The 20,148-nt window shown below is 51.8% G+C and overlaps 9 protein-coding genes across 9 annotated transcripts; 4 read left to right on the forward strand and 5 right to left on the reverse strand.

The window, feature by feature from the left end:
* Positions 1-10: 10 nt before the first annotated feature.
* On the reverse strand, positions 11-1,647 carry BO87DRAFT_376987 (purine-nucleoside phosphorylase). The gene is made up of 2 exons (XM_025623438.1): positions 1,286-1,647; positions 11-1,213 (listed from the first exon to the last, which is right to left on the reverse strand). The coding sequence occupies exons 1-2, from the start codon at positions 1,436-1,438 to the stop codon at positions 143-145; spliced, it is 1,224 nt and encodes a 407-aa protein (XP_025479184.1). The 5' UTR covers positions 1,439-1,647; the 3' UTR covers positions 11-142.
* Positions 1,648-4,514: 2,867 nt separating this feature from the next.
* Positions 4,515-5,450, forward strand: BO87DRAFT_397367 (nuclear transport factor 2 family protein; the record flags this gene model as incomplete). The annotated part of the gene is made up of 3 exons (XM_025625295.1): positions 4,515-4,723; positions 4,887-4,926; positions 5,028-5,450. 3 exons carry the CDS (start codon positions 4,515-4,517, stop codon positions 5,448-5,450), a joined length of 672 nt encoding a protein of 223 aa, XP_025479185.1.
* Positions 5,451-5,630: 180 nt separating this feature from the next.
* On the reverse strand, positions 5,631-6,321 carry BO87DRAFT_65012 (uncharacterized protein). Its single transcript, XM_025629452.1, has 2 exons — positions 6,249-6,321; positions 5,631-6,149 (listed from the first exon to the last, which is right to left on the reverse strand). Exons 1-2 carry the CDS (start codon positions 6,276-6,278, stop codon positions 5,829-5,831), a joined length of 351 nt encoding a protein of 116 aa, XP_025479186.1. The 5' UTR covers positions 6,279-6,321; the 3' UTR covers positions 5,631-5,828.
* Positions 6,322-6,915: 594 nt separating this feature from the next.
* Positions 6,916-8,178, reverse strand: BO87DRAFT_359823 (isocitrate lyase/PEP mutase family protein; the record flags this gene model as incomplete). Its single annotated transcript, XM_025621532.1, has 3 exons — positions 6,916-7,538; positions 7,671-7,818; positions 7,924-8,178. 3 exons carry the CDS (start codon positions 8,176-8,178, stop codon positions 6,916-6,918), a joined length of 1,026 nt encoding a protein of 341 aa, XP_025479187.1.
* Positions 8,179-11,021: 2,843 nt separating this feature from the next.
* BO87DRAFT_309373 (YoaK family protein) lies at positions 11,022-11,908 on the forward strand (the record flags this gene model as incomplete). The annotated part of the gene is made up of 2 exons (XM_025619466.1): positions 11,022-11,151; positions 11,289-11,908. The coding sequence occupies 2 exons, from the start codon at positions 11,022-11,024 to the stop codon at positions 11,906-11,908; spliced, it is 750 nt and encodes a 249-aa protein (XP_025479188.1).
* A 90-nt stretch (positions 11,909-11,998) lies between these two features.
* On the reverse strand, positions 11,999-12,960 carry BO87DRAFT_309654 (uncharacterized protein; the record flags this gene model as incomplete). The annotated part of the gene is made up of 2 exons (XM_025619477.1): positions 11,999-12,727; positions 12,793-12,960. 2 exons carry the CDS (start codon positions 12,958-12,960, stop codon positions 11,999-12,001), a joined length of 897 nt encoding a protein of 298 aa, XP_025479189.1.
* Positions 12,961-13,664: 704 nt separating this feature from the next.
* On the forward strand, positions 13,665-15,459 carry BO87DRAFT_376994 (putative aldehyde dehydrogenase). Its single transcript, XM_025623439.1, has 4 exons — positions 13,665-13,739; positions 13,794-14,247; positions 14,305-15,010; positions 15,082-15,459. The coding sequence occupies exons 1-4, from the start codon at positions 13,694-13,696 to the stop codon at positions 15,376-15,378; spliced, it is 1,503 nt and encodes a 500-aa protein (XP_025479190.1). The 5' UTR covers positions 13,665-13,693; the 3' UTR covers positions 15,379-15,459.
* Positions 15,440-16,830, reverse strand: BO87DRAFT_407101 (isopenicillin N synthase family dioxygenase; the record flags this gene model as incomplete). Its single annotated transcript, XM_025626043.1, has 5 exons — positions 16,681-16,830; positions 16,455-16,607; positions 15,896-16,384; positions 15,630-15,824; positions 15,440-15,550 (listed from the first exon to the last, which is right to left on the reverse strand). The coding sequence occupies exons 1-5, from the start codon at positions 16,816-16,818 to the stop codon at positions 15,440-15,442; spliced, it is 1,086 nt and encodes a 361-aa protein (XP_025479191.1). The 5' UTR covers positions 16,819-16,830.
* Positions 16,831-18,558: 1,728 nt separating this feature from the next.
* Positions 18,559-19,867, forward strand: BO87DRAFT_335540 (pectate lyase family protein). The gene is made up of 5 exons (XM_025620499.1): positions 18,559-18,704; positions 18,751-18,977; positions 19,027-19,112; positions 19,163-19,248; positions 19,304-19,867. The coding sequence occupies exons 1-5, from the start codon at positions 18,597-18,599 to the stop codon at positions 19,766-19,768; spliced, it is 972 nt and encodes a 323-aa protein (XP_025479192.1). The 5' UTR covers positions 18,559-18,596; the 3' UTR covers positions 19,769-19,867.
* The last annotated feature ends 281 nt before the right edge of the window (positions 19,868-20,148 follow it).

Raw genomic sequence — 20,148 nt, forward strand, 5'->3', positions numbered from 1 at the left:
ATTTTATTATGTCAATTGGCTGACTGATTCAGCTACTACTAACTATCCAGCTAGCTAGATATTAAATTAAGTTCGTTCACATACTCATGCTCATTTTGCATCATACTCATACAAGATCTTCCTTCTCCCTAAAAGAGATGGTTTAGTATCCCCGCAGACTGCGACGACGGGGCACACTACGCTTGAGGGAGACACCAGCCTCAGCGGCATCAGCGTAGGGACCAAAGTCCGGGGATCCACCGAGGGTACCGAAGATATCACCGATGTAGTTGCTGGGGGTGATACCGGCAGCGAAAGTGGCGTTCCACTGGCTAATGATACCCTCGATGATCTTGACACCGGCGTTGTAGATGTTCTGGACAGAGGGCTCGTAGGCACCAGTAGAAGCGTAGAGGAGGTTCTCGCGGGCCGACTCGCCAGGGTAGGGGCGGTCGAAGTCCGAGGCGGTACGCATGACGATGATACGAGAGAAGTCGACGAGCTTAGCCTTAGCAGCACGGACCATGGCCTCGAGGGTGGCGTTGTCCTCCTGGGCGGAGGCGCAGTAAGTACCGGTACCGTTGGTCAGGACCTTGGTAGTGTTGGCGAAGGTATCGCCGAGGATGTTACCGGAGTAGTAGACGTCGCTGGTAGCGACATCGCACTGGACGACGGAGGGGGCAGAGGCACCGGCGGCGTAGATGCCGTCGGAGGTGTTGTAGTTAGCGCGGTAGGCCTTAGCGGCGTCGGAGTCAGCGAGGGTGGCCTTGCTGGCGAAAGCGGCGGCGATCTGGCGCAGGTTGTCGTTGACTTCAAAGACCTCGGTGCCGTAGATGCTGCCGGGGTATTGCCAGGGGTAGTAGGCGCCCTGGGGGAAGTAGCCGGTGGTGGCGTTGGCGGGCATTTCACGGATGTCGATCTCATACTGCAGAGCGACTTGGACGGCGTAGCGGGCCAGAGTCACACCGCAGATGGTGGCCTGCTCGGGGTTGACGCCGGCGATACCGGCGATCAGGAAGTAGGTGTTGGTCAGGTCGAAGGTGGGGTTGAAGATGATGGAGGAGACGGTCACGGCCGCGTTGATCTCGGCTTCACCGGTGACCAGCTGGCAGATGTTGTGGTCGGCCGTGCAGTGCACGTCCGGGAAGAGGGGAGAGGCTCCCGGGATGGTGATGTTGTGCTCCAGCACGTTGAACTCGGGGATACCCCACCAGATGGCGGCTTCGGGTTCGAACTGGGTGGTTTGTTAGTATATGGCAGCATTCATGGTGGAGTTGGGTTAAGGTGATAGATGAGGGTGGGCTACCATGGACACAATGAAGACCTTGGGAGCGATCTTGTCAGTGGACTGGCGCGCGGCGATGTTCTTGGCCGCGGGGACGGAGCGAGCCGCAGCAAGGGAGGACAGGCAGCTGCTGGCGAGCAGCAGGCCCGTGGAAACGGATTGAAGGAGCTGCATGGTGTGTGCGATGGTGGTGGAGTGCACTTTTTTGGCTGCAATGGCTGGATGGTGAAAGCGATGTTGGGGAAGACCAGCTTTATAGCTTGCGATTGAGGTCTTTCTGTTCTGGTCATCAACGGCGTAGCTATCGGGATTTGGCCATTGGGTGGTTTAGTCGACCCACCGTCGCGTGCTAAATGCCCACATTCTTGAAAAACTCTGCCAGGGAGACGGGCTGATTAGGAAGGATTTGCATTGAGAGCGGAGAGGGTAGCATTGGTGCCTGCCAGAAAGCCAATGATCGGCAATCCATTCCGTACGAACCGAGCCGGTTGCTGCGGTGCATTTAGTTGCGGTTACTTAATTAGTGCTGTTCTCCACCCAGCTGAAGAATGGGACGCGATTGAGTAGCTGGGTTTGCCGCGGACGTTTTCCATTTTTCTTCTAGCTGTCAATGGATACAGAGATCATCGGTAGACTGAGGTATGGCATACAGCAGACAGATGCCATCATTTCCTGTTCCTGAAAGTTGTTCCCACAACACGAGAGGATATTCCCTGTGGCACCACGGGACGGAGCCAAGAACTAACGCAGGAACAAAACAACAACCCAAAAGGCAAAACATGGGAAAGATAGCAGAGAGATAAGCGGGGAGCCGGCCGATAACCATCGCAATATCGCGCAATTTAATTAACTTAGATTGCCTTATCGCTCACCGGCCTATCAACGGCGCCACTAGTGCCGGAGTGGAGGGATTCCACCGGATTTCTCCTCTTCATCGTGCTTCCCGATGCTTCCATTGCTGCACCTAGGCGATTGATCCAAATCCCTATGCAGATATGGTGACATCGTGCGTGGCCTCAGCCGTAGCTGAATTTATATAGTACATAAATAGCTGAGGTTCAGATCCCGATGAAGAGAGTTGTGAAGGTGTTAGGGCTGCAATGGAAGGAAGATGAGGGCACGAGGCAGGGCACGTGCGGGGCTGCGCCCAGCTGAAGAACTTTCCGATCACCACCACGGCACTCTCCACCTCGTTGCATTCAGATCCCGTAGGGCGTACTGATTAGATGGATGAGTTACTCATGAGGAAGATATTATAGCCGGGTGTTAATCTGCATTATTTGCACGTTATCTTATTCCTTGGCAGTAGTACTATCGCCATTGCTAGTGGTGCTAGCAGGAGTATCCCGTAGAAATATATATCTTGGACAGTACAGGTAGATGATAGGAGATCTCCGGGAGGGTACTAGCAACATCAGTCCAGGTAAACATAGAAGATACCACTCGTATTTAGCTCCTAATCTAGTGTACGCCTAGTACACTTCCAAGGAGCTATTACTGTCGTCTAGTCTTGAATGACATCTTCATCGATCCAATTAAGCATTTGTTCAATTCTATCCGAAACTCTACTTCCAGCATCACCATTCCGACAAAACATCATGAATGTCACTTGTAACCTGTACTATCAATATATCGACATCGTAGATTACTATGGTGGGAGACGAAATGCCAGTGAGCTACGTTCAGAATGGCATCTTGCGTTGGTAATTGCTTGTTGCCGCGGCCATGAACATTTCGCTCCTTCCTGGTCGCAACGTCATGTCCGCCGGACTACTACGACATTCCCGCTCGGACTCTCATGCCAGGTCTCCCATACTTGAATATAGCTGGATCGCGGGGCAGAGACTGCAAGCATCTTCGTTGATAAAATAAGAACAGTCACATCCCTTGACATGACAGTCAATCCATATTGTACCTCAATTGCAAGAGGAATGTCAGTCTCTAGGGCCTACTGAACAATCCCCACATCGGATTCGCCGACTATAGGAATCTCCTGGGCTTCATTGATCCAATCATCGCCAATACACCCGTGGTTTCCCCAGACGAGGCTTCTCGTTTGTCGATTTTCATTCCATTCCTTTCCTATCATGCCACTCGGGTGAATATTCCGAACATATGCTGATCACCACCCAATTAAATAAGCAATCCAGCCGAGCATTTCTGGAATCCAATTGTCAGCCAGTTGGCGTCTGTCACGAAGCCTACAGATTGTTGGTATATTATCACGTGATCGAAACACGCCGACCATCCGCGGACTCGAACAGGAATGCATCATCCCTTGCCAACTTGTGACCGTGATGCCATTTTGGTAACTCTCGGGGTCCAATCGTCTGATCCATCACTCCGACAGAGGTGGTTCCACCGGCAGCTCACGGATTCTAGAAGACGGAGGATCTTCTAGGGATCCCAACGATCGCTGCGAGTTTATTGAAGTTAGAGCTGGCCCCAAACTCAGTTTTCGAAACTGACTCGCCGGGATCGCTCCACATGGCAAGGGTGTGATGAGTGCTGTCTTAGACAGTTGCGGTCGAGTGGAGGTTATTCCTGACCGGACTCCATCCCCTTCCTCCATACAGGTCCGACGCGAAGCCACGCTGACGTGGACGGCAGGGGATCTCACATTGCGCGGTCAGATGTCCGACGATATCCTCCACCAACAACGGCCTTGGTGGAGATGCTGCACTGCTGCTACAAATACATTGGCCTCCCTTGCCGTGGCTGCCTTGGCCGATCCAAAGCAATGTCAGATGCTTGGCGGCAGCAGACCTCAACGGCCTCGTACGACCTCGGAGCGGAGTGGCAGGTCACGGGTTGATCCATGGAGCAGCTGGGATGCTGTCGGGCTGCCGAGAAACGATCGGAACGTTATTGAGCGATGATGCTCCCGGGTGTGAGAGGAGATGCGATGGTCATCAGGCAGAGCCGCAGGTGTCCTCTTATTCGGACAATTTCATTCATCCCGGACCAGCTCTAAGACACAAAGGGATTATATACCCCAGCTGAGGCGTGTCACCGTGTGAGTTGACAGGAAATCCGCGTAACGGGTCAACGTCAGCTTTGATGACTTCGTCACACCGATTGTTCTTGTCCGTGAGAGGATGGCATGAAAGAGCCGCTCCATGCGATCACATTCCACCGCTGAAGATTTCGCTGGACGCGAGGCCTGAGTGCAGCATCTCCGCAAGTGGACAAAGGATCCTCTCTAAATGGGAAATGCAGCGATGGGCAGCAGCTGCACCGGAGGAGTCAGATGCAGCAGAGAAAGCCGCGTCATCGTCAGCTGCAAGATGCTCCCGTGCGCCTGCCGATCGCGGGAAATGAGTCCGCATCTGCTGTGTCCATGACCTTATTCCTAAAGGGAATAATCAGGCCAGACGTAGGGATAGAGCATTGGGGGGAGGGGGGAAAGGGAAGAAGAGAGTCAACTGGCCGATGTCATCGGGAAACGACGTCATCCACGTGGGGTTGGACCGTGACGTCACCTGCCCGTCTCCCTCCAACTTGTTAGTTGTTATACTCTTTCCTTTTTATCTTTCTATCTTCCCCTTTCTTCTGCTGGCATTGCATCGCATCGCGTCGCATCCTGGACCCTGCATCGCCGGTTTGTTCTGCCACCCGTTAGGATACCCCCTAGACGAAATACCCCCGACCGGCTCACTCAGGTGAGCCTACATGACAACCGCTATCAGCTAGATATCCACAACTAATCCCTCAGTAGCCACCCACGAAAGTCTAATCAGGAACCACAAAGTCAGATCCAAAGAAACAACACCAGCTCAGCTCCGAATCACCGAAAATGGTCGGCTCCATCCACGAACGCATCCGCGAAGACCTTATCGGCAAGGAGCGTCGTCTCTGGACGGCGCTCACCTCTGCTGACCCGGGGCCCGAAATCAAGAAGATGTGTAACGAAGAAGCCAACCTACTGTTTCCACAGCGCGAGGTTCTGCACCTGCATTCGAAGCCGTCAATCAGCGAGGCGCTGAAGCCACCCTTCCATCACTTCGACGAGTACGAACTGCAGGAGGTGCGCGTGATCGTCATCGACCTGATGGCCGGGTCAGTAACATACAAGATCAATGCGCGCCGCGGAGAAGAGACATACCGGGGCACTGGGTCGACGACATGGAGCCAGGGGAGTGATGGAGAGTGGCGGATTGTGGTGCATCAGGAGACATTAATGTGATGAGATGAGATCCATTGGGATCCAGATGCAGGGGGCGATATGAGAAGTGGCAGTGACAGTAGGGGATGGATGGAATGAACGAATCATGATTTGTTTTGATGCAGTCTGCTGATGAATATTCTTTTTCTTGTTACATTATTTTATTGATTTTTTTTCGTTGGACCCTGCGTTTCCATTAAGGGGTTGAATATCCCTTTGTATTGATTGTGATTGCGTGGATGTGTAAATATGGCTGGCTGACATCAGACGGACGACGGAGTTTGAATCAGACAAGACTCTGACATTATTTTCCACGCAGATCATCATCATCCACTCATCAATAGCATAACACAACATAACATAGTTCCCATTATCATACGATAGTACTTCATTCCCTCGTTACCCAAAGAAAGCAACCACAACAAAACATAAGACAACTCGACAAAAGCAAATAGAACCAAAAGAAGAAAAGAAATACAAGAAGATCGACAGAGTTGACAACCATAAGGCTACCCAACCCACCCCAGTGGGACCAATAGTAACTGCATCATTATTGGCCCTAGTTTCATCGCGGTAACAGCAAGAGTGGAGCTTAGCAGCATGTTTTCTTCTGTAGGGCGAGGGTGGCAGTGTGCAGATTGCAGCTGAGCACGCACCAATTTTTTTGCACTGCACGGCGACTCCGTGTTTTATGCATGCAGTAGCTAGCCAGCTAGTTAGCTACTTAGTAGTTAGTTAGATGGTTAATCATTCTTTTGCTTTCTTATTCTTGCTTATTACTACTAATACTACTGGAATAAGAAACCTGAGACCACTTACCATCTTTGGTAAGGATCTGTCGATCAGCATGTGTTCTGTCAGGGTCTAGAATGCTTCCCTTCTTATGCTGCTTTGCTCACTGAGAATGCAATTGTTAAATCCATTAAGGTTTGCAGAGTGAAACACACCACGTACTAAATACTACTTAAGATCTGATCTGACGTGAGGAGTAACTAAGTAAGCATAAGGCAACCAAATTATATTATATTACATTATATTCTTAACTAATTTCATTATGATTGATTAGGTCAGATGGAGTACAGTAAGAAAGTAGCGAGCTACTCTATCGGTCAAGAACATATTACCTGTCAAGTAAGTGAAAATCTAACCACTCAATTTCCATTTCCCTTCTTGGTAATGTAGTATATAATAGTATATGTACCACGCAAGCTGCGATATGTATAGTAGGAAATAAATGTCGGTTTCCCCACTTTGGAAAATTCAATAAACAACACAGCCCCCTTTCTTTCTTCCTTTCCTTGCACTTTGATCCCGAAAATAATTTCCATCACATCCCATCCCATCCAATGTAATCCAACAACAACACTTTCTCTTTCTCACAAAATTAGATACCAGAAGGGAAATCGAACAAAACCAGATATAGTAAACGAACAAAACAAGGGAATTTGTGAACAATCAAAAAGAAATAGGAAAAAGAAAAAAAAAATTAAACACCATTAGCAAACCCATCACCACCAGCCTCAGTATCAACCCTCACCGAATCCATCAACCCACAAACCTCGAACAACTTCTTCGGCCCCATGCCCTCCGGCAACCCAACGACACCATCCTTCTTCAGCCTCTCCAGAGCAGCGGTAATGCCCATGTAGGCCGGGGTAATGCAAGCGAATGAGAAGATCATGATACGGAAGCCCATTTCCTTAGCCTCATCAACGGAAATAACCGGCCCAGCCCCGTTCTCCACCATGTTGAGCAGAAGCGGCCAAGGCGCAAGGTCCTGCACACACCGCCTCGCCATCTCCTTGCTGGTGAAGCCCTCAAGGAGACCAACATCGGCGCCAAGATCGCGGGCGGCCTTAAGGCGACGAATGCACTCGTCGTAGCCGTGCTGCTGGAGGGCGTCAGTGCGGGCAATCAGCACGATGTCGCTGCGGAGGCGGTCCTTGGTGAGCTTGGCGGCGCGGAGACGAGTCAGGTATTCTTCCATGCTGACGACGCGCTTGCCTGCCAAGTGACCGCATCGCTTGTTTTGGATCTGGTCTTCAATGTGGAATCCCGCAACGCCGGCTTGAATGTATTGTTGTACGGAACGAGCGACCATTAGGGGGCCTATATTGTTTTTGTTTTTGGTGGTTAGTGGGGAAACTGGGTCTTATATTGCCGTTTTGCTTTTGGGAGCGGGTAGATCATTTTGTCTTGGCGGAGGGTGGAAGTTTAGGGGATTATGGGGATCTTGCTCACCTCCATAGCCAGTGTCCATGTCAGCGATCAGGGGAGGACCGTAGGGGTCCAGGTTCGCGATCATCTCCGCGTTGGTCTTCATGTCGTAGATGTGGGCTAGACCCAGATCGGCCATACCCAGTCTAGACGCGGTAGTGCCGGCGCCGGTCTAAAAACCCTTCCGTTAGTATGATCTTTGTTTGTCGGAAGCGGAGAAGTGTGTGTTGATTGATTGTGGGGAAGAAGGGAGTGAGAGTAGTTAGGATGGACATACCATGTACATGCCCTTGAAGCCCATGTTGATGGCAATGCGGGCGGACAGACCGTCGTAGACACCAGGGCACACGATCAACTCATCGGACTCGCGAAGCTGCTTGCGCAGCTTGCTAGCACCAGTGACCATGTTCAAGTTGACCACGGGCTCTTGACGGGCACCGTTGATCTCATAGATACCGTCCTGCTCAACGGTGATGGTGATAGTGTTGGTCATGCTGATGGTGGAAGCAGAATCGGGGGTATCAACTTTCATTGCGAGGGGAAAAAACCACAAGGTATATATAGGCGGGAACAAGGAGAGTTTTTATCCCTTGGAAAGTGGAGAGAGTTGAAGATAGGAGAGAAAAGAGGCTTGATGAGGATGGAGAGAAACCAAAGGAAGAGCCAGAAGGTGACCAGTTTATATAGACGTGTCGGGAGAAGATCATCCCGCCAGCAACCAATATTCATTACCTGAGAAGATCATTTTGAGAATTGTTTTTTTCCCAATACTTCTTTTCTTTCCGTCTGCAACATTCCCCTCCTGGTGGATTGCAACGCAAGCCCTTGGCCGAGAATCATCGTCAATCCACACAAATGCACGTACACCCTACTCCGGTGAACGAACCATTGCCATTCAATTTTCTTGGCCACCATCCCAGCGCCGAGAAAAGAAAATAAAATGGTCAATCGACGCCATCGGCGGACTATGATTTGTGCCTGTGACAAGTCGAAAAATGTCCGAATGCAATGCAGCAGGGGCCTAGATAAGCTCCCCCTCCTCTTTTTCTTTTTTATTAATTTAATATTACTATTGTTATATTATTCGCATTTTTGTTTTCCCGTCCCCTCTTTACCCCGTACGTAGGCTAATGACCAGTAAATCGCCAGATCCAGTAAAGGATGGGGCTGGCTGGACCGCCACCGCGAGGGGAGTTAAGAGACATACTCCGCGCGTAGTTTCAGATTTTACGCGCCGGTGATGGCAGGATTGATTGACTAGGTGATTTCCGGATTTGGTCAGGTCAGGGGAGAATGAAGGAGGGTGTGTTGAGTGAGATGAAGTCAGATAGATTTGGCCCGTACTTTAGGCCACGCCGACAGTGCATGGACAAGACGCATCGATTCAAATCGATGCGGCGGCACACGAGCACGAGTTCCTCGGTAGCCGCGGGCTCCAGTATACTGCAGTTGCTGCATGTCAGACGCTTTTGCTCATCACGCACGGGGCCCGTTGTTCTTCACCCAGCTGAAAAAGACAGTAGCCTAGCCAAGTCGCATTGGCAGAGGAGGGATGGAGGGGGAGGAAGAGTAAGTTTGGTGGCCAACTGAAAGCCAGCGAGCAATCAACCTCCGGAGTTCGCCAGCTGGGCGACAAATGGGATGGATCGGGCTTGATTGGCGCTTGGCCGAGGAGGCAGATCTGCACCGATAGACTGCCAGGGCTCGGCTGATGCGCCGGAAGTTAAACGGCATCCCACCCACGGAGTCACTGTTGAGGATTGCCGGCGGCAGGGCGGGTTCTAGCACGCCTGCTGAATGGCGGAGAAACCGGAGCGCATTGGCTCCCGGGACTTATCGCAGATGAGGTGAGAGAGGGGGTGATGGAGGTTAGTGATGATGAGATAGGCAATAGTGCATGGCTGACCAGCCGACGGAGAAGCCGATGGAGAAACCAGGACCCAGATGGACCAGATGGACCAGGGCAGCAGCTGCAGTGCGGACTCTCATCGCCGACATTAAGTGCGTCTCTGTTGCTGCATGCTGCAGAGCCAAGTATCTTGGCAACCTGGGGGGACAGATAATTAATACTGGAGGCGATAGTCTCGAGTCCAGCCCCGGTTTTGCTGGGGACTGAGTGATGGATCTGGCTGCGCGGTTGGCTCTTGCGCACGTCTAGTGATTTCTTAGGCAGTGGATGTACTCTTTTTTTCCTTCCTTGGTCATGAAAGGGTCGTGGTCACTCCGCAAGTTGCCTAGAAATGTGCTCATGGCCTAGAATGTATTTACTCTCCGGTCAGTGCGGTGATTAGGACCCCGGTGTGTAACCCATGAGTACAGAAGAGGAAAGGGAAGAGGAGAGCTGAGGAACATTTCGGACCCGGCTGGGTGGTGCCGCATGGTGAAACTGACGACGCGAGTCCGACACAGCAAGCAGTCCGACAAGTCCCCTGCCTAGCAGATCGGATGCAGTGAGGAAAAATAAACCGCCACGACTATTGGAGCTGCATATTGGAAGAGGATTAATCGATAGATAGGTAGGACCGGACTAAACCGGGAGGAGTATAGGGGGAGTGGGAGGAGAGTAAGAAGACGAACAAGGGTAAGGGAGACAGAGAGAGTGTTGAGTGAGTGAGTGAGTGAGTGTCTGTGTGGTGAGGCGCAAGTCAGCCGATTGGCGGAGAGGAGATCCAGTTTGGGAGGTTCAAGGGTAGTAAGCAGTCTGATTAGTTACTTTAGATTGGGTGAATAATGACAAGAGAAAGAGGGGGTAGACTGGACGACCAGCATAGTCCGAGAGGGAAAAGAAAAGACAGGCAATGATAGTCGTGGCTGACTTGGCTAGAGACTCTAGAGACGGCGGATAGAGAGGCTAGCTCGTCACTTCGATAGCACTAGAGTTCTCGGTCCTGTTGTTAGTTGAGTTAGGTCGAGTCTAGTGCTGTAGGGAATCAGCCCAAGCCCGACAGCGGCTCCGGATTCGCCCGGCTTGGCCCCTCTGGGCGATCGGTAGAAATTTGGGGGGATTTTAGGAGAAAGGGATAGCGGCCTGGTCTTGGAATCTTGGAACGAAAAAGAAAAAAAAGGTTTGTGAAGGTTTTGCTCTGAGGGTCTGCGGCCCACGCGGGCCCACGGTTGCGGTTGTCTTAAAGCTGGCAAGCTCTTCAATTTCCACGCGTCTGTCAGCCTGCCTTTTCCCGCTTCTTTCCTGCTCCGAGCGTGCTTATTGAGAGACGACTGGCAGACAGAGAGAGTAAGAAAGAAAGATACTTTCATGTTCCTTTTTCTGCTCCTGCTGCTGCTGTTGTTTCTGCATCTCTGCTTGGGCCCTGTCTTGCTCTGTTTCCTTCCCCCTACCCTCCAAGTGCAGCAGCCTAGATTTCAGCCATTGCAACCATGGAGGACAGTAAAGGTGCTAGCCCAATGGTTAGCTATGTTAGGGCTGAGATCAATGTCAAATATGCGGATTTGTTGTTGCTGGCCTGTTGTTTCTGTTCGGGTTTGCTGGACAGTACCATGTACAATGGTGAGTCACCTCTAACTCTCCACTCTCTTATCCCTTTCCTCCACACCTTTCTTGTCTCTACCCCATCAATCTCCATCAATCTCCATAAATCCCCATAATTCATAATAATGGAACCATACTTACACTTTCCCCCACAGCCTACAACACTTTCGTTTCCATGCAAACAGGAAACACCATTTTCGTGGGGTTGGGTGCCTCGCAGCAGGATAGCCGACCGTACGACTGGGCGCGATCCTTGACAGCCATCGGCTGTTATGCGATCGGCAGCTTCATCTTCTCCCGCATCAACAACTTTCTCGGCCCCAAACGGCGCGGCACTCTGGTCGCCTGTTTTCTGCTGCAGGTCGTACTCGTCATCATCGCTGCGGCTCTCTCTCAGAGCCATGTCATCGCCGGTGACCTAGCCGACGCCCACTCTACCACGTTCGTCACCCACTGGAGCCAAGAAGCCGTCATCGTCTTGCTCAGTATGCAGTCCGCGGGCCAGACCGTCGCCAGTCGTGTGTTGGGCTACAACGAGGTGCCGACCGTGGTGATCACCAGTCTGCTCTGTGATCTGATGATGGATCCCAAGCTGTTCCTCCTGCGCAATGAGAAGCGCGACCGTCGTGTCATCGCCTTCATCCTGACCCTGGTTGGTGCCATCGCCGGTGGATGGATCAGCAAAGCCACGGGCAACATCTGGGCAGCCCTGTGGATTATCGCCGGTCTCAAGTTCCTCATGTCCGTTGCTTTGTCCTTCTGGCACGTCAAATAAGTTAATAGATAGCTCTCTTTTTCTTCTTTTTCATTTTCCCCCTCTTGGCATTTTCACTTCTTGTTCTGCTTCGTTAGCCATCACTTTAAATTAGACCGTTCTGCTTTCACTCCCGTTCTGCCACACCCATACATTCATCGGGGCTAAATTATCCGGCACCCACGAAGCCCGAAAATATCTCTCCAATACCACCTCCTCGTAGCTTTGATCATCCATACAATAATCCCCGCCAGACGGGCCGATATGCGCACAATGCACATCCGGATTTAATCTGACCATGTTATCGTGCACTTCCCGACACAGCAACGTATTCCTCCCCATCTCGTATGGCTGCCCAAAGCGAATCTTCTGCGTCAGAAACACATAGCAGTCCTGCATAGACGCATACTGCCGATTCCTACCTAGACAATACTCCTCTTCAGTTCGACAAATCGTCCTGGCAAACAAATCCGCCACTTTCGCTCGAATCTCCGTTTCGTTAGTCGAGTGGAACTTACGCCCCGCAGCTTGGAGAATCTGCACGAATAGCCATTCCAGCCATCGGAAGACAGCGTCGTACTGGGTGATTTGACCGGAGGGATTGAATTCGAACCAGGCGGTGATTACCCCCGGGATGATGAGGTCGAAGGTGGTGATGTTGAAGGTTAGGACGACGGTGGAGGCGACGGTGTTTTGTGTCGCTGCGAATTGGGTAATATTGTAGGCAATGGGGACGCCGAAGATGCTAGGGTGAGTGGGTTGAGAGAAGAGACCGAAGATGTATTCGTTGTTGAGGTCGCGGTCGGTGAAGGTGCGGGTGACGTCGACGCGGCCTTGGACCTGTAGTTACTTAGGATGCTTATGGAAGGGGATGTGAGGGTATAGAATGTGAGGGAAGTAGGTACATTGTCGGAGAAGATGGAGGTGTCGTTGGGGTTGATATGCGCAGTGTTAGCAGGATAGAGGAAGTTGTCCCAGAAGTGGGTGGTGAGGGTCCAGAGTTGGTCGACGGAGTAGCTGGTGGTGAGGGGGATGAGGGTGAGGAGTCGTAGGAGTACTAGGTAGTAGTACATGATGGTGACTTCAATTGGATATAGTCTAACTTTATAGATAATGTCATTCCAGCTACTAGAGGTACTCCTGTAGAAATCGTAGCGGCCTGTCATGGTGGCAGTGTAATAGGCATCAAGCATGAACTATATATATCGGACGGCACACGGTACCCATTCTTCATGCAGCATCTAGGCATCAGGATAGATCCCTGTCTCTGCAGCAGTAGCTACATTTAGCTTATTATTCTCATTGTAGGACGAAACATGTTACATGGCGCTCAAAAGATGGGAAGGACAGACGGACGGTCACCATGTGCAAGATCCAAGCCATGGCTGATATGTCTGCACGGGGAGTCAGGCTGATGGAAGCTGGTTCACGAGCTGACCCACCAATAATGGCCTGCAATACGAGTCATCCTGCGACACCCCCCCATTTCGGCAGTGATAAGCCTTATAGGGCGAGCTACTGCGTGGGTGCCACCGTATCAGCCACTCGGCAGACAGACTTCACCACTGCTCTATGATTCCGCGGCAGTCGGACCCTTCTCTTACCGAACAAAATGACTACTGAAGGACTATCATTCTGATCAACCTGTCACTTGCCTTTCTTGTAAATTCCCCGCATCACGTCTCGGAATAGTTCCGGGGGACGGAACTCTCCGGAATTCAATTCGGGTATACTTATAGTTAGTCACAGCTGCATACATTGCTTTTTCCCCGACAGAGCTATACAAAAAGCAAATCAAAATACAAAATGGCTACCGTCACCCTTACTGGCGCCAAAGGCCGCCAAATCCAAGGTACTATACTCTCCCACCTCACCCTGACTAGAACCCTCTCTCCTAACAGCACAGTCCCGACCACCCTCTTCATCAACAATGAATTCACCCCGGCCTCCACCAACGAGACCCTGACCATCGAGAACCCCTCCACCGGCACCCCACTCGCAACCGTCTCCTCCGCCAGCCCAGCGGACATTGACCGCGCCGTGCATTGCGCCACACAAGCCCTCCCCGCATGGAAAGCCACTCCGGGCGCCCTCCGCGGCGCCCTCCTGCACAAACTCGCCGATCTGATCGAGCGCGACGCGGAGGACTTCGCATCCCTTGAGGCTTTGGAAGGCGGGATGCTCTACGCGGACAGCAAGGCCATGACCATGCCCCAAGCCATTTCCACCCTCCGCTACTACGCCGGCTGGGCCGACAAGATCGACGGCAAGACGCTGCATCTCCCTGACGGCGGAGTGGGGTATACTTTCCGCGAGCCACTAGGTGTTTGTGCCGCCATTGTTCCCTGGAATGCGCCTCTGTATGCCCCCTCCCCGATACCATAACCCACCAACCAACTAACACCGTACTTCCACAGAATGATCACAATCTGGAAACTCGCCCCCGCCCTAACAGTGGGAAACTGCCTCATCATCAAACCTTCCGAACTAACCCCCCTGTCTGCCCTAAAACTCGCCCTCCTCATCCGCGAAGCAGGCTTCCCCGCCGGCACAGTATCTATCCTCCCCGGCGACGGCGCCAAAGCCGGCAACGCTCTCTCCACGCACCCAGCTATCCGCAAACTTGCCTTCACGGGGTCCACTGTCGCCGGGCGCGCCATCCTGCGCGCCTCGGCATCCAGCAACCTGAAGAAAGTTTCCCTTGAGCTGGGGGGTAAAGGCCCTTCAATCGTATTCTCAGACTGCGATCTGGCCAACGCGCTCCTGTGGACGCGCATTGGCATCACAGCGAATAACGGACAGATCTGTGCGGCGGGGTCGAGGATCTATGTCCAGCGGGGGATTTACGAGAAGTTCCTGGAAGAATACGCGCGGCTATCTAAAGAGGACAAGCCCGTGATCGGGGATGCATTGGATGAGAAGACGACGAAGGGGCCAGTGTCCAGTGCGGCGCAGTTGCAGAAGATCTTGGGGTATGTGGAGGAGGGGAAGAAGAGAGGAGTGAGGGTGTTGTTTGGGGGAGAGAGGATCGGCGAGAAGGGGTATTTCGTCCAGAATACGGCGTTTGCGGATGTGGGGCAGGGGGAGAGGATGATGAGGGAGGAGATTTTCGGACCAGTTGCTGTATGTTCCCCCTGCTTTGCTTTAACTTTCCTTTTGTGGTGATTGAGGTGAATGTGTGCTAACGAGAATAGTGCATTGCTCCCTTCGACACCGAAGAAGAGGCCATCAAGCTGGCCAACGACACCGCGCACGGACTCAGCGCCGCCGTCTTCACTAACGATGTGAACCGCGCTCATCGCGTCACTGCAGGTATCGAGTCCGGACAGGTTACTGTGAACGCGTGGGCGATGCTAGCGTCGAATATGCCGTTCGGGGGAGTCAAAGAGAGTGGATTTGGACGGGACATGGGAGAAGAGGCATTGGAGGGATGGACGACGGTCAAGGCCGTCAAGTATAATATCCTGCCTCCTGCGGCAGCGAAGCTGTAACTTACAGAGTGTGGTGTGTTTACATTCATAACAAAGACAATAATATATATAAGAGAAACGGTTAATGCAAATAAAAAGGATCATTCGAGTACCGCTCATACAGCTCCGGATACCATTTCTTCCCGACATCAGGGTGGCTTATGATTCGATTGCGGAGGTAGGCTTCGCCGAACTAGACCCACCATGAACATTCGTCAATAGATGCCTCTACATCGCGATATCGTAGCAAGGATGATGGAGGGGGAACATACACAATCGAACCTGTCCGAAAGAAACTCACTCGGCACGTCCTCGGCCCGTCTCTTCATCTCATCCTCATCAGAGCACTGCCCCACAGGAACCTTCTCAACAATATGTCTTGCCGAATCACGCAGATTCGACAAAGTCAAGTCCATCCGTATCCCCATGAAAAACGGGATACTGCATCGCGTTGTGTTTTTCGGTGCCTGTACCCATCAACATCATCCCTTGAGCTTGGAGTACATAAGGACATAAGGGGGAAAAGAATGAGACATACAACAACCCTATGCACCGTCGCACTACAAACACCCCCCGTGATAGCCTCAAACCCCTGCTGAATATTCACCACTAGTGCCCCCTCATCCTGAAGCGGGGGGACATCGATCCAGTCACCGCGTTTATTAAGGACTTGTAATCCACCCGTCGTATCTTGGGATAGGAAGGTGAATAAGCCAGTGGAGTCTTTATGTGGCCCTACGCCTTGGGATTTGTCTTCCCCAGAGGAGGAGGATTGAGGTGGGTATTTGATGAACTTGAGTCTGTCCATGGTTCCTCTGTACGTGTCGAACGTTGTCGGCGGAAGAGAGAGGGATTCGGCAACGTATTGGAGGAAGGTGTTGCTTAATGGGATGAAAGAAGTTATGTATTCTTCTACGAGGGATTGGATGGCTGGTGTAGGGTATTGGTTTTGGCCTTCGAGGCGGGACCAGATTGGTGCTGTTTGAGGGTTGGAAGGGGGGAGGTTGGGGGTGCCGAAGTCGAATTGCTAGTTGGGTGGTGGTTTGTTAGGGTATGCGTTGTGAGTAGGATGGCGACAAAGGGAAAAGGGGGAATACTTCTCGCATATCGGTTTTGAGTGCGGTGGTTTCGGCCCCGAGACGCGTGTAGCCTAGGAAGGAGGGCGAGTTGATCATGTTGACTTGCTCTTTGGTTTCGGATGGGAGGGAGAAGAGGTCTGGAAGGGTAGCGTGGGCGCGTTTGGTGAGGGACTGTGGTGGTTGTTCTTTTAGTATGTTGTACGTTGTCGAATATGGGGACTGGTGGTGGTTGGCTGCGACTTACTTCCAATCCATGGTTCGTGAGATACAGGAAGCCTACGAGGAAGATGGCGTCGCGGAGCTGGGCGAGGGTTTCTGCTTTAGTTTCTGGGTCTTGAAGACGCTGGAAGTCGATGATGGGGACAGAGGTGAAGTTGGACATTGTGATGGCAATGGCGATGGCGATGTTGGTGATGAAGTGGTGAGGGGAAGTGAGGGGAAATGAACGGATGTCATTGTTAGCGCTGAGTAATAAGGTGATGGTTTACTGCCGATGCAGATGGCGTGATCTGACTGGCTCTATACATGACTATATCGCAGAGAATGTGAAGAGGATGAAGGCAGATGATGCTGACGATGCTGTTGGTTTCCGTTTTCTCGTTTTCTTCTAAAGGGAAAAATCTGGATTGACTTTGCAAGTGAGATGGATTGTATGGAAATGGTTTATTGGTCAAGATGGCTTACAGCTCAGACCTAGCTAACAGAGGTAGTAGCTACTCACTAGGAAAGCTGGAGGAAAGCCAAAGGAAAAGAGGATAGTTGAAGAGACGGCATCGATCTCAGTACCCCGGCTTAATCTCGGTAATGCCATCATGCTGACACTACTATTCTAGCGGTGTGCCCTCCACGCCCACAATGTATCAGAAGCACTACTATACTTTGCCACTTCGGCTGCTATGCGAAATGACCGCATCGCATATATTACGTCCAGACTAGAGGTGGAAGAATTCAGCAAGCGTCGTCAAACCGCCGTGATGTCAAGTACCGAAAGAGACTCGGTCATAAGCCTGCATACCTTCGTCGCCTCCGGCATTGCCGACGAACTGTCAACTAATTAAGACGACCCCCAATCGACACACCTAGACCATGCACATGATATATTAGCTACTTCACATATTTACCATAGGTGGAGAATCAGAGTCACTCAAGAACAGCCAAGAACTGAGCTCTCCTGCCATCAATCATCTGAAGACGGCGCTTAAATCGTAGCCAAACGGGCAGCAAAGGAACGGATGAAACGGAGCCATCCGAAGGTGGAAGTGGACGCTCTCCATTGCCGAGAACGACCGGTGCTTGGCCTTCTTGTTTCTGCTGAACCGTGGCTTGATGTCCCCGGGGTTGGCAGATTATTGTTGAACGTGGTCATGAGCCGCGGAAGCAGTATCCTCTAAGCCGCACCAAACGACACTTTAGCATGGCTTGAATCTATTCTTTGATCCATGGGAAGGTAAAACTCTGACGTTTACGAGCTTTGCTGCGTCAAGGGAGCTTGATCAATGCTGAACATATGACCGGCACTCCACGGAACCGTGCCACTGTGGAGGATAACCCCTGATTGATTAATCTTGCCAAGTTATTCTGCTCCTTCGGCTCCCACAAAATGACTCGTACAACCACTCAGAATCCTCCGGGGGCATGTCCAGACGCGCCAAGCATCGCAGCCGGTGTTCCTGAGCGGACACTAGTCGTGAATGGCACGGACAGTTCCACCGCACAGCCACGATGGACCCAGACTTTAGCTCTCTTGGCAACATCGCTGAAACGCCAAGTGCCGTTGGTGGAATTCAGCTCCCAGCATAATATCCACCTCTGGACAACGTCTTTCCTCACTATGCTCCCTCTCTGCCATGCGAGTGGTGCGACCAGCTTCATCCGTACGGGGCTTGACCGGCATCTTGGCAGTCGCATCCAAAGAACCTGCAGCTTCACCTCGTCACGGTTGCTATGCTAAAGTCCACCTATGAATGTATCCAGCCAAGCCTGGAGACAGTCCTGATGCTTGAAGTGATTTCATTCTGTCTTAGAGCTCCCAATGCCGCCGACTCATCCATATAAAGGGAACAGGTAGGCCCTGAACGATATCCCAAATCAAGCCCTCACATCCTCTTTCCTTCTTTCATCCCCAACTACCTTTCCATTCTTTTCTCTCTCCTAATCAAAATGACCAACTTCAAGTGGATTGTTGCCGCTGCCGGCCTCCTGTCTGGACAGGTCCTGGCTGCCCCTACTGCCACTTCTACCCATGCTAAGCGCGCAACCGTCAGCGACGTGAGTACCTTCTTTTGGAAAACGTCACAGAAATTAACCTTTGCAGGCTGCGTTCGGCTATGCTAGCATGAACGGCGGCACCACCGGTGGTGCCGGCGGTACTACCACTACCGTCTCGTCCTACGCTGCCTTTACCTCCGCTGTCTCTGGCGATGACGCCAAGGTCGTCTACGTCGACGGCACCATCAAGGAGACTGCCGACCAGGTCAAGATCGGCAGCAACACCTCCATCATTGGCAAGGATGCCAACGCTATCCTTGAAGGATTCGGAGTGTAAGCACACCCCGGCAATGAAGAGTTGAACCGAGCTGACATGCAATAGTCTCGTCAAGGAGAAGGAGAACGTTATCATCCGCAACCTCGGAGTCACCAAGGTCCTCGCTGACAACGGCGATGCCATTGGTGTCCGTACGTGACATCCACCCATTATACAACTTATGATATACTAATTTAAGCAGAGTACTCCAACAACGTCTGGATCGACCACTGCGATGTCTCTTCCGACCGTGACCACGACAAGGACTACTATGACGGTCTGATTGATGTACGTAACCCACAATCACACCCACACCCAAACCATTTCACTAACAAACAACCAGATTACCCACGGATCCGACTACGTCACCGTCTCCAACACCTTCATCCACGACCACTGGAAGGCCTCCCTGGTCGGCCACTCCGACAGCAACGAGGACGAGGACAGCGGCCACCTGACCGTCACCTATGCCAACAACTACTGGTACAACGTCAACTCCCGCGCTCCCTCTTTCCGCTTCGGTACCGGCCACATCTACAACAGCTACTACCTTGACGTGAGCGACGGCATCAACACCCGCGATGGCGCCCAGCTGCTCGTCGAGTCCAACCAGTTCGTCGACTCCAAGAAGGCCCTCTATTCCACCGATGATGGCTACGCCGTCTCCAACGACAACGACTTCGGTGACGCCAAGAGCACTGCTGAGGAGGGCACCCTGACTTCCATGCCTTATGACTACACCCTCCTTGGCTCTGCCAATGTCAAGGCTGCTGTTGTCGGCACTGCCGGTCAGACTCTCACTTTCTAAGCGTGCTGCGATACTTTTGGGATATTAGTGCAGTAGGGTGAAGTTGACTATATCTTTGTCACTCTTTCTTTTATCTTGGTACCTGCAGGACAGCTATTTGGGCCCTAGCTTGTGAAGTACTCTAGGGTCGGTATATAGTTATTGCTCGAATTGAGATTAATTGAGGCAACAATCGTACTTACCGTAGACTATTGCGCATAATACACAATTCGCATCACATACATGCACAGGATAAAGCGAGTGTGTGAGCATATCGGCAAATCCTCGGCCTCACTCCATATAGACTAGTACTCCACATTCCACACAACCGGCGAAATCAGACCCACTCGCCCAGCCAGCTTAATCCGTAGAGTATTCCTGATTGAGTTTGCGGTAGACAC

The sequence above is a fragment of the Aspergillus neoniger genome, assembly GCF_003184625.1.
Source record: "Aspergillus neoniger CBS 115656 unplaced genomic scaffold BO87scaffold_18, whole genome shotgun sequence".
Lineage (NCBI taxonomy): Eukaryota > Fungi > Ascomycota > Eurotiomycetes > Eurotiales > Aspergillaceae > Aspergillus > Aspergillus neoniger.